Source organism: Patagioenas fasciata, chromosome 33 (genome assembly GCF_037038585.1).
Source record: "Patagioenas fasciata isolate bPatFas1 chromosome 33, bPatFas1.hap1, whole genome shotgun sequence".
In the NCBI taxonomy this organism is placed as follows: Eukaryota; Metazoa; Chordata; class Aves; order Columbiformes; family Columbidae; genus Patagioenas; species Patagioenas fasciata.
The window spans coordinates 1,275,883-1,288,362 of record NC_092552.1 but is presented as its reverse complement, the minus strand read 5'-3'; the positions used below and the strand labels follow the sequence as shown (position 1 = coordinate 1,288,362).

At 61.0% G+C, this 12,480-nt stretch overlaps 3 protein-coding genes across 4 annotated transcripts in view; 1 reads left to right on the top strand and 2 right to left on the bottom strand.

Annotated features, from left to right (window-relative positions):
• The window catches only part of SYMPK (symplekin scaffold protein), a 36,670-nt gene extending 36,255 nt beyond the window's left edge, over window positions 1–415 (bottom strand). For both annotated transcript variants that reach the window (XM_065859393.2, XM_071800791.1), the window contains exon 1: window positions 346–415. The gene's annotated coding sequence lies outside the window, so the exon portion shown is untranslated. The remainder of the gene's footprint in view (window positions 1–345) is intronic.
• A 1,265-nt stretch (window positions 416–1,680) lies between these two features.
• IRF2BP1 (interferon regulatory factor 2 binding protein 1) lies at window positions 1,681–4,254 on the bottom strand. Its single transcript, XM_065859364.2, has one exon. The coding sequence runs from the start codon at window positions 3,488–3,490 to the stop codon at window positions 1,832–1,834; it is 1,659 nt and encodes a 552-aa protein (XP_065715436.1). The 5' UTR covers window positions 3,491–4,254; the 3' UTR covers window positions 1,681–1,831.
• Window positions 4,050–12,133, top strand: CCDC61 (coiled-coil domain containing 61). The gene is made up of 15 exons (XM_071800769.1): window positions 4,050–4,149; window positions 4,743–4,894; window positions 4,967–5,049; window positions 6,005–6,162; window positions 6,250–6,333; window positions 6,417–6,513; window positions 7,374–7,456; window positions 7,545–7,621; window positions 10,275–10,350; window positions 10,483–10,605; window positions 10,706–10,770; window positions 11,485–11,554; window positions 11,641–11,692; window positions 11,767–11,815; window positions 11,911–12,133. Exons 1-15 carry the CDS (start codon window positions 4,070–4,072, stop codon window positions 11,994–11,996), a joined length of 1,335 nt encoding a protein of 444 aa, XP_071656870.1. The 5' UTR covers window positions 4,050–4,069; the 3' UTR covers window positions 11,997–12,133.
• Window positions 12,134–12,480: the final 347 nt, after the last annotated feature.

The window sequence follows — 12,480 nt, the reverse complement described above, 5'->3', positions numbered from 1 at the left end:
CTGGGCTCCCCCATATGGCCCCTGGACGCTCTATAGGGCTCCTGCCTCCTATAGAGCCCCATTTCCCACTCAGTTCTGGGCTCTACAACCCTTCCCACCCACACACACTGCCCAGGGCCCTATAGAGCCCTTAGTCCCCTCCCTCCAAGACTCACTTATAGGCGCCTACACCCCCACAGGGCCTCTACCCCCTATAGAGCCACATTGCCCCGGGCCCTACACACGAATCGGGGCTCTACGGAGCCCCCGGGGCCCTGTGAAACCCCCTTGTGCCCCGCAGGCCCCCACAGACCCCCCGGGACCCCCCAGTTCCCCTATAGATCCCCCTATAGACTCGCCACTCACCGCCTCCCGCGCGGCCCCGGCGCTGCCTTTGCGCAAGCGCGGCCCCGCCCCCCCGCGACGTCACCCGAAGCGCTGCACGTCTGAGGGGGGCGTGGCCTCACTTGACCACGCCCACTCGCGCACCCAAGTTCCTCCTCCCTCCCGCGCGGGGCGGGGCCTCGGGGTGGCGGGAAATCGCGCGATTTGGCGCGCCCCCGGGGTCACAGAATGACAGCGGTTTAAAGGGGCCAGAACTGGACACGATAGTCCAGGTGTGGTCTCACCGGGGCAGAGTAGAGGGGCAGGAGAACCAATCTGGACTCAACTGGTCTCCCATCTAAGTACTGACCGGGGCCGACCCTGCTTAGCTTCCCAGATCAGCCATTCTCAGGGTGCTATGGCTGTATACATTACATATACATATAATCTGCAAGTAATATTCTGATAGTATCCGTATTAAATCCTTTTCTCAAAGGCAGAGTGGAGGGGCAGGAGAACCTCTGACCTACTGACCACCCCCTTCTAATCCCCCCAGGTCCCATTGGCTTCCTGGCCACAAGGTCTCCCATCCAAGTACTGACCGGGCCCGACCCTGCTTAGCTTCCCAGATCAGCCATTCTCAGGGTGCTATGGCTGTATACATTACATGTATGTATATAATCCCCGAGTATGTCCTGATAGTATCTGCATTAAACCTTTTTCTCAAAGGCAGAGTGGAGGGGCAGGAGAACCTCTCTGACCTACTGACCACCCCCTTCTAATCCCCCCAGGTCCCATTGGCTTCCTGGTCACAAGGTCTCCCATCCAAGTACCAACTGGACCTGACCCTGCTTAGCTTCCCAGATCAGCCATTCTCAGGGTGTTATGGCTGGTATGTATTATAAAGATATCAATATATATTTTTATATATATATATATATATGTGAGGGGCAGGAGAACCTCTCTGACCTACTGACCACCCCCTTCTAATCCCCCCCAGGTCCCATTGGCTTCCTGGCCACAAGGTCTCCCATCCAAGTACTGACCGGGCCCGACCCTGCTTAGCTTCCCAGATCAGCCATTCTCAGGGTGTTATGGCTGTATGTATCACAGACATATATATATATATATATATGTGAGGGGCAGAAGAACCTCTCTGACCTACTGACCACCCCCTTCTAATCCCCCCCAAGTCCCATTGGCCACAAGGGCCCACTGCTGGCTCACACTCATGGGTCGCTGCCCCTGCGGGGAGAGGTGACAGGACCCCAAAACCCCCCTTTAAAGAACCAGCCAACTGACCGCTTAAGCAAACCCTCCAAAATTTATTGACCACCCCCCCCGCCAAAAAACAACAAAGCTTTGGTGAACCCCCCAAACCCCCTAAGACCCCCCCACAAGGGGACAGGCACTTATCACCCCCCTCCCCAGGGTGGGTGTGTTACGGCAGGACCTCCCAAAATAACACCCGGGGCGGGGGGGAAACTGAGGCACAGGGATGAGTCGGGGGAGCCCACGGGGGGGTCCCTTAGGGGTCCCGCTCCCTCTTGACGCACACGTCCCCGGCCAAAATAGCCGCGATCTCCCCCTGCATGAAGGCCCAGGGGAGGCCGGAGCTGGCGAGGGGACAGCGGCCCCCGCTGGGACAGTTCACCTCCCCCCCGCGCCCGCCCCGCGCCCGGATGGCCCGGCGGGAGCAGGGGAAGCAGAACCGGTGCGCCGGCACCGCGGGGCACTGCACGAAGTGCGTGTCCTCCAGCCTCCGCCGGCACAGCCCGCAGCACAACGCCGCCGACCCCTCACCGGCCGGCTCCTCGGCAAACGGCGCCGGCGGGGGAACCCTTTGCGGCGGCGGCTCGTCCGGCTCCGGCGACGCTTTGCGCCGGCGGCGCGGCGGAGGGTGCTGCTGCGGCAAAGCCTCGGGCGCCGGCGGGTGGCGGAAGAACCGGACGGCTTCGGTGAAGAGTTCGCCCAGCAGGCGCCAATCGCCGCTGCCACGGCGCTTCTCGTACTCCAGGTACTTGTATCCGGAGGAAATGGCTTTGCCGGGTGCCCGCAAGCAATCCTGGAACATCTGCTTGGCCAAGCCCAGCACGCCGGCGTAGACGCTACCGGAGCCGCACGGGTACTCGGCGAAGAGCTTCAGCTCGAACTCGAAGCCTGGCCGTGGCGCGGCGTCGAAGGCGAACACCCGCCCCACCAACGCGTGGTCCTTGCGGAAGCGCACGTTGAAGGGAGCGCAGCCGGCGAGGGCGGCCAGGCGCTCCCGCACCGCCGGCGGCTTCCCCGGCCAGGCCTCGGCGCGGCCGCGCATGGCGGCGCTCAGCTCCGCCAGGCACTCGGCACCGCACGGCAGCGGCGCCGGGGGACCGCGGCGATCCCGGGGTGGCTCCTCGGGGCGGCCGGGGAGTGGAACGGTGCGGTGCCGGATCTCGCCGGGGTTCTGCCAGATCTCACCGGGGTTGTGTGAGGTCTCACCGTGGCCGTGCCGGTTGTCACCGGGGTTGTGTGAGGACTCACCGTGGCTGTGCCAGGTCTCACTGCGGCCATGGGTCTCACTGTGGCCGTGTTGGGTCTCACCATGACCACGCCAGGTCTCACCGTGACCATGCCGAGTCTCATTGTGGCCATGCCGGGTCTCACCGTGGCCGTGCCGGGTCTCATTGTGGCCATGCCGGGTCTCACCGTGGCCATGCCAGGTCTCATTGTGGCCATGCCAGGTCTCACCGTGGCCATGCCGGTTCTCACCGTGACCATGCTGGGTCTCACCGTGGCCATGCCAGGTCTCATTGTGGCCGTTCCGAGTCTCACCGTGGCCATGCCGGGTCTCATTGTGGCCATGCCGGGTCTCATTGTGGCCATGCCGGGTCTCACCGTGGCCGTACCAGGTCTCACCGTGGCCATACCAGGTCTCACCGTGACCATGCCGGTTCTCACCGTGGCGATGCCGGGTCTCACCGTGGCCATGCCAGGTCTCACTGTGACCATGCCGGTTCTCACCGTGACCATGCCGGTTCTCACCGTGGCGATGCCGTAGGCACCGGGCGGCCTCCAGCAGCGGTTCGATGCGGTGGGTGCCCTCGAAGTTGACGCAGCCCCGGCACACGGCCTCGCTGAAGTCCCACACCACGGCCCACGGCGTCTTGGGCAGCTCGCACAGGCAGCACCACTGCCGCCGCCACGCCATGGCGGGGACACCGGGGACAACCCCCCCGGGACAACGGAACCTCGGGCTGAGCAACAGACCCCTCGGAGGGTCCCCTCACAGGTCGACCCCACAGCCCAGCGCCCCCGGCAGGTCCCCCCGGAGGGTCCCGTTGCTCACCGGGGGATCCCCCGGCTCACGGAGCCACCGGGACGGGACGGGAGCGGCCGCGCTGGAGCCCAGTGCGCCTGCGCGGCGCGGCCACTGCGCCTGCGATCATTGAGCCCCGCCCCCTTGGAGCAGTCCCCGCCCCGGCGTGAATGGAGCCGCGACGTGAATGGAGCGGGAGGTTGTCGTTCTCAATGGGAGGGGGCGTGGCCACGCGGTGACCAATGGCAGCGGCGGGATCCGCGGCTCCTTCCCAGAGGAGGGCGCCACCGCCGCGCGCCGCTCTGCCCCTTCTCACGACTGACAGCAGCAGCAACCAATGGATCGGAGGGAACGGGAGGAAGGCTCCGCCCGGCAGCCAATAGCAGCGGGAGGACGGCGCGGCTGCGCGGGGAGGCTCAACGGCTGCCGGGAGGGAGGCGGGCGACGGGTGATAGGCGGCGGAGAGAGCCAATGAGGCGGCGGGGCGGGGAGCAGCCGGCCAATGGCGCTGCCCAGGGGCGGGGCTGTGGCCGAAGCGGTGGCGGAGCGCGGTGAGTGAGCGCGTCCCCCGGGGTCCCCCCGGCCCGGTGACCGATCAGAGGGGCCCCCCCACGGCCCCCATCAGCCCCAACCGGGCACCTCAGTACACCCCCCAAGGGCTGGGACCCCCCCAAACACACCCCCGCCAAACACCCCCACCAAAGCCCTGTGGCCCCCCCCAAATCCATGGGTCCCCTTACCACCCAAACACCCCCCCAAAGCCCTGTGTCCCCCCCAAAGCCCTGGACTCCCTATCCTCACAAACACCCCCCCAAAGCCCTATGTCCCCCCCAAATCCATGGCTCCCCTGCCCCCCCAAACACCCCCCAAAAAGCCCTGTGTCCCCCCAAGCCCTGGATCCCTCATCCCCCCAAACACCCCCCCAAATCCCTGTGCCCCCCTGCCCCCCAAACACCCCCCCAAATCCCTGTGCCCCCCTACCCCCCAAACAACCCCCCACCAGCTGAACCAGAATCCACCTAAACCCCCCCACCCCAAAACCCGGGTCCCCTCTTTTGGGGGTTCCCCCAACTCCTGGGGTTACCCCCAACTCCTGGGGGTGCTCCCAAGGGTGCCCCCACCCCCAGCAGACCCCCCCTCCCAGGACCATGGAGGAGCCGCGGTCCCTTCAAGCCGACTGCGCCTTCCGGCACGGGGGCCACAGCGTCCGCCTGACCTTGACCCCCGCGACCTTGACCGTGGCCGTGGAGGCTCACGGCACCGGCGACCGCTGGAGGGGCCAGTTCGACGCCGCCTGTGAGTCCCACATTGGGGAGGGGGGGGTGGAATTTAGGGAACTTGCCCTGTGTGACCCCCATCTCCCCACAGTCATCGAGGACCTGACCCACAAAACGGGGAATTTCAAGCAATTTGGTGTTTTCTGCCACATGCTGGAGCTGGCGCTGACGCAGGTGAGGCCAAGACTCCCCCGCTGCCCCACAGAAAACATTTCGGGGGGGTCCCAGAACCGGACCACAGAGTCGCGGTGAATGGGGCAGAGTCCTGTATGTTGTATCTGGGCAGGAACAACCCCAGGTCCCAGTATAAGTTGGGAACGACTGGTTGGAGAGTGGTGTAAAGAGACCTGGGGGACAGCAGGATGAGCTTGAGAAAAGGGTTTAGTTCAGATACTATCAGGATATACTTGGGGAACATATATATGTAATATATACAACTACAGCACCCTGAGAATGGCTGATCTGGGAAGCTAAGCAGGGTCAGGCCCGGTCAGTCCTTGGATGGGAGACCTTGTGGCCACGAAGCCAATGGTACTTGGGTGGGGATTAGAAGGGGATGGTCAATAGGTCGGAGAGGTTCTCCTGCCCCTCACATATGTATATATATTGATCTATAATACATACAGCCATAGCACCCTGAGAATGGCTGATCTGAGAAGCTAAGCAGGGTCGGGCCCGGTCAGTACTTGGATGGGAGACCTGGTGGCCAGGAAGCCAATGGGACCTGGCAGGGGATTAGAAGGGGGTGATCAGTAGGTCAGAGAGGTTCTCCTGCCGCTCTATTCTGCCCTTGAAAAGGGGTTTAGTTCGGATATTATCACAATATACTTTGGGATCATATATATGTATGATATATGCAACTATAGCAGCCTGGGAATGGCTGACCTGGGAAGCTAAGCAGGGTCGGGCCCGGTCAGTACTTGGATGGGAGACCGTACAGATACACAGCCATAGCACCCTGCGAACGCCCCATCTCATCTGATCTGGGAAGCTAAGCAGGGTCGGGCCCGGTCAGTACTTGGATGGGAGACCTGGTGGCCAGGAAGCCAATGGGACCTGGGGGGGTTAGAAGGGGGTGGTCAGAAGGTCCCTTCCGATCCCTGACATTGATTCTGTGTCCCCCCCGCAGGGCAGCGAGTCCGTCAGCCTGGAGCTCTTGAGCTTCTCGGACCTGCAGACCCTGCGCACCCGAAAAATTGGGGGGGACGCGCAGCCGCCCCTCCGAAGCACCTCCCCGCTCCGCGCCAAGCGCTACCTCATCCTCATCTACTCCGTGGAGTTCGACAGGTGACACGGGGACACTGTGGGGGGGGACACACGGCGCTGGGGCACCGCTGTCACCCCCACTTTGTGTGTTGTGTGCCCCCCCATCAGGATCCACTACCCACTGCCGCTGCCCTATGTGGGGCGACCGGACCGGAACCCCCGGGACCCCCAAATCCGACGTCTGCAGGAGGAGTGAGCCACGTGGTGTCACCGGTGGGGATGTGGGGGGGTCAGGGTGAGGAGGGGACCCCAAAATCCCCCGCTGTCCCCGCCAGGGTGCGGCAGGCGCGGGAGGAGACGCGGGCGGCGCTGCGGCGGCTGGAGGAGGAACGAGAGCGGCACCGGCGGCTGCACCGGCGCCTGGAGGCTGAGGTGGATTGGGGGGTGCTGGTGGTGTCAGCGGGGGGACCCTGGCCCCCAAAACTGTCACTGTCCCCCCCAAACTGTCCTTGTCCCCGACTAAACTGTCCCTGTCTCCCCTGACCATCCTTGTCCCCTCTGAACTGTCTCTGTGCCCCCCAAACCGTCTTTGTCCCCCCCAAAATCTCCGTCACCCCCAAACTGTCCCAGTCCCCCCCAAACTCTCCCTGTACCCCTAAACAGTCCCTGTGCCCCCCAAACCATCCTTGTCCCCCCAAACTCTCCGTCCCCTCCAAACTGTCCCTGACCCCCCAAACTGTCCCTGACCCCTCCAAACTCTCCCCGTGCCCCCCAAACTGTCCCTGTCTCCCCTAAATCATCCCTGTGCCCTCCAAACCATCCCTGTCTCCCCTAAATTGTCCCTGTGCCCCCCAAACCGTCCTTGTCCCCCCAAAATCTCCATTCCCCCCCAAACCATCCTTGTTCCCCCCAAACTGTCTTTGTCTCCCCTCAATCATCCCTGTGCCCCCAAACCATCCCTGTCCCCTAAAAACTGTCCCTGTCCCCCCCAAACTCTCCCTGCACCCCTAAACAGCCCCTGTGCCCCCCCCAAACTGTCCCTGTTCCCCCTAAACTGTCCTTGTGCCCCCCAAACTGTCCCTGTGCCCCCCAAACTCTCCCTGTCCCCCCTCAAACCATCCCTGTCTCCCCAAACTGTCCCTGTCTCCCCTAAATCATCCCTGTGCCCCCAAAACTCTCCTTGTCCCCTTTAAACTGTCCCTGTTCCCCCCAAATGACCCTTGGCCCCCCCCAAACTCTCCCTGTCCCCCAAATCGTCTTTGTCCCCCCCAATCCGTCCCTGTCCCCCCCAGCTGGCCGAGGCGAAGGCGTCGGAGCGGCGGCTGCAGCAGCGGGTGCAGCGGCTCACGGCCGAGCTGGGCGCCTGCAGGAGGGGGTGAGAGGACTTCGGGGGGACCCCCCATGTCCCCCAATGTCCTCGGTGTCCCCTTTGTCCCCCCCTGACACCTCCGGTCCCCTCGCAGCCATCGGACACCCACAGGCTCAGAGCGACGCTCCCACTCTGGCACCCGCCCCCCGGCGCGGTCACTGTCACCCGCAGGTGGGTGACACTCGGGGGGACACTGGGGGGGACGTCACGGTCCATTCAGTCTCTTACTTGTCCCTCTCACATCCTCTGGGTGACATCGAGCCGCTCTCTTTTCTCAGCATCCTGTCCATGTCACCAATTCAATGTCACCGTCCATTCGGTGACATCAAGCCCCTCTATTCTCAGCATCCCATCCCTGTCGCCAATTCGATGCCACCATCCATTTGGTGACATCAAGCCCCTCTATTCTCAGCATCCCATCCGTGTCGCCAATTCAATGTCACCGTCCATTCGGTGACATCAACCCTCTATTCTCAGCATCCTGTCCGTGTCACCAATTCAATGTCACACTCCATTTGGTGACATCAAGCCCCTCTATTCTCAGCATCCCATCCGTGTCGCCAATTCAATGTCACCATCCATTCGGTGATATCAAGCCCCATTCGGTGACATCAAGCCCCTCTATTCTCAGCATCCTGTCCATGTCACCAATTCAATGTCACCGTCCATTCGGTGACATCAAGCCCCTCTATTCTCAGCATCCCATCTGTGTCGCCAATTCAATGTCACCATCCATTCGGTGATATCAAGCCCCTCTATTTTCTCAGCATCCTGTCCATGTCACCAATTCAATGTCACCGTCCATTTGGTGACATCAACCCTCTATTCTCAGCATCCTGTCCGTGTCACCAATTCAATGTCACCATCCATTTGGTGACATCAAGCCCCTCTATTCTCAGCATCCCATCCGTGTCACCAATTCAATGTCACACTCCATTTGGTGACATCAAGCCCCTCTATTCTCAGCATCCCATCCGTGTCGCCAATTCAATGTCACCATCCATTCGGTGACATCAAGCCCCTCTATTTTCTCAGCATCCTGTCCATGTCACCAATTCAATGTCACCGTCCATTCAGTGACATCAAGCCCCTCTATTCTCAGCATCCTGTCCGTGTCACCAATTCAATGTCACCATCCATTCGGTGACATCAAGCTCCATTCGGTGACATCAAGCCCCTCTATTCTCAGCATCCCATCTGTGTCGCCAATTCAATGTCACCGTCCATTCAGTGACATCAAGCCCCTCTATTTTCTCAGCATCCTGTCCATGTCACCAATTCAATGTCACCATCCATTCGGTGACATCAAGCCCCTCTATTCTCAGCATCCCATCCGTGTCGCCAATTCAATGTCACCGTCCGTTCGGTGACATCAAGCCCCTCTATTCTCAGCATCCTGTCCATGTCACCAATTCAATGTCACCGTCCATTCGGTGACATCAAGCCCCTCTATTCTCAGCATCCCATCTGTGTCGCCAATTCGATGTCACACTCCATTTGGTGACATCAAGCCCCTCTATTCTCAGCATCCCATCCGTGTCGCCAATTCAATGTCACCATCCATTTGGTGACATCAAGCCCCTCTATTCTCAGCATCCCATCCGTGTCGCCAATTCAATGTCACCATCCATTCGGTGACATCAAGCCCCTCTATTTTCTCAGCATCCTGTCCATGTCACCAATTCAATGTCACCGTCCATTTGGTGACATCAACCCTCTATTCTCAGCATCCTGTCCGTGTCACCAATTCAATGTCACCATCCATTCGGTGACATCAAGCTCCATTCGGTGACATCAAGCCCCTCTATTCTCAGCATCCTGTCCATGTCACCAATTCAATGTCACCGTCCATTCGGTGACATCAACCCTCTATTCTCAGCATCCTGTCCGTGTCACCAATTCAATGTCACCGTCCATTCGGTGACATCAAGCCCCTCTATTCTCAGCATCCCATCCGTGTTGCCAATTCAATGTCACCATCCATTCGGTGACATCAAGCCCCTCTATTCTCAGCATCCCATCCGTGTTGCCAATTCAATGTCACCATCCATTCGGTGACATCAAGCCCCTCTATTCTCAGCATCCCATCCGTGTTGCCAATTCAATGTCACCATCCATTCGGTGACATCAAGCCCCTCTATTTTCTCAGCATCCTGTCCGTGTCGCCAATTCAATGTCACCATCCATTCGGTGACATCAAGCCCCATTCGGTGACATCAAGCCCCTCTATTCTCAGCATCCCATCTGTGTCGCCAATTTGATGTCACACTCCATTTGGTGACATCAAGCCCCTCTATTCTCAGCATCCCATCCGTGTCGCCAATTCAATGTCACCGTCCGTTCGGTGACATCAAGCCCCTCTATTCTCAGCATCCTGTCCATGTCACCAATTCAATGTCACCGTCCGTTCGGTGACATCAAGCCCCTCTATTCTCAGCATCCTGTCCATGTCACCAATTCAATGTCACCATCCATTTGGTGACATCAAGCCCCTCTATTCTCAGCATCCCATCCGTGTCGCCAATTCGATGCCACCATCCATTCGGTGACATCAAGCCCCTCTATTTTCTCAGCATCCTGTCCATGTCACCAATTCAATGTCACCATCCATTCGGTGACATCAAGCCCCTCTATTCTCAGCATCCCATCTGTGTCGCCAATTCGATGCCACCATCCATTCGGTGACATCAACCCTCTATTCTCAGCATCCTGTCCGTGTCACCAATTCAATGTCACACTCCATTTGGTGACATCAAGCCCCTCTATTCTCAGCATCCCATCCGTGTCGCCAATTCAATGTCGCCATCCATTCGGTGACATCAAGCTCCATTTGGTGACATCAAGCCCCTCTATTCTCAGCATCCCATCTGTGTCGCCAATTCGATGCCACCATCCATTCGGTGACATCAAGCCCCTCTATTTTCTCAGCATCCTGTCCATGTCACCAATTCAATGTCACCGTCCATTCGGTGACCTCACGATGCGCTCGTTATAATTTAATCAGCGTAACTTGACTATTCTGCACAATTGAGGCCCCTGGTTGTCCCCATCCTGACCCCCACATTGTCCCCCCCAGTTTCCTGCCCGCCGCAGTTCGACCCCACGGCCTTCGTGCGTTCCCGGCAGCGCCGGCAGCAGGAGATCGACCTCAAAAAGTAAGAGGTGACGCCGTTGTCACCAGCGCTGTCCCCTCCCTGCCCATGGGGACACATGGGGACACCCCCAGACCCCTCACCGTGTCTCCCTTGGGTGCAGCCGGCGGCACCGGGCGGCTTTCGGTAGCACCAGCCCGGCGCGGAGCCGTGGGCGCAGCTCCTCGGGTGAGTGGGGGGTACGGGGGGCACCTGGGGGTGCTGGGGGGCAGCTGTGGGTGCTGGGGGACGCCCATTGGTCCTAGGGGGCAGATGTGTGTCCTGAGGGCAGCTGTGGGTCCTGGGGGCACCCATGGGTCCTAGGGGGCATCCATGGGTCCTGGGGGGCACCCAGGGGTCCTAGGGGGCAGCTGTGGGTCCAGAGGGACAACCGTGGGTCCTATGGGGCAGCTGTGGGTCCTGGGAGGCAGCTGTGGGTGCTGGAGGCACCCAGTGGTCCTAGGGGACAGCTGTGGATGCTGGGGAGTAACCAGGGGTCCTAGGGAGCACTTGTGGGTCCTGAGGGGTAACCATGGGTCCTATGGGGTGGCTGTGGGTCCTGGGGACATCCAGGGGTTCTAGGGGGCACCCATGGGTCCTGGGGGCAACTGTGGGTGCTATGGGGCAGCTGTGGGTTCTGGGGGGCACCCGGGGGTCCTAGGGGGCAGCTGTGGGTCCTGGGGGCACCCAGGGGTCTTGGGGGGCAGCTGTGGGTGCTGGAGACATCCAGGGGTCCTAAGGGGCACTTGTGGGTCCTGAGGGGCAACCGTGGGTCTTATGGGGCACCCAGGGGTTCTAAGGGGCAGCTGTGGGTGCTGGGGGGTCCTAAGGGGCACCTGTGGGTCCTGGGGGGCACCCATGGGTCCTGGGGGGCTCCCTGACCCCCCAAATTCCTCCCCGCAGCCGAAAGCGTCCGGAGCCGCCGCTCGGCCCTGAGCTCCGGCAGCGCCGCCACCGAACCCCCCAAGCCCAGGTGACCATGGGGGGGACCCGGGGAGGGTGACAAGGACACCCGGGTGTCCCCCAACACCCTGACCCCCCCATCACCCCCAAAAACAGGGGCAGGAGCATCACCCGCAGACCCTTGAGCGCCTCATCCTGCAATGGACCCGTGAGTGACCCCCCCACGTGTGTGTCCCCCACTTTTTGGGGACACCCCCCAAGCGCCACTGTCACCCCCCCCAGGCCACCCGCCCATCCCCACTCACAGGTGCCACCAAGCGCCCTGGGAAAGGTGAGTGTGTGTGTGCCCCCCCATATTTTTTGGGGTGCCCCCCACCCCAATTTTGGCCTTTTTCACCCCATTTTCTGTGCCCCCCCCCCCCCCAGAGAACAGGGACGAGGAGCCCTTGGCCGAGATCGACGCGCGGCTGCGGGCGCTGCAGGAGTATATGGAGCGGTTGGGGACACGGTGACATCCCCGTGTCCCCTCCCGTGTCCCCATGTCCCCTCCATGTCCCCATGTCCCACCCATATCCCCCTGTCCCCCCCATATCCCCCTTGTTTTCCCATGAACCCCCAGTCCCCCCCAATAAACCCTGGTGTGACCACATTGCCTCTTGTGTCCCCATGTCCCCACCCCGTGTCCTCCTGCTGGGGACACAGTGGGGGGGACACCCCGAGATGTCCCCCCTATGGTGACACCAATGTCCCCACTGGTTCTGTCACCCCCTGGCTTTATTCAGCCGCACGTCAAAGCCGTGGCGTTTGGGGACAATGGTGGCATCTGGGGACAACGGTGGCGTTTGGGGACAGCGTTTTGGTGACACCGCTGTCACCTGTGATAAGGAGCCAGTTTCAGGTGGCGGATCCCGGTGTCCCCATGTCCCCATTGCTGTCCCCATGTCCCCAGTGTCACCGCAGCGTCACAGGCCCGCGATGGTCACGCAGCAGGTGACA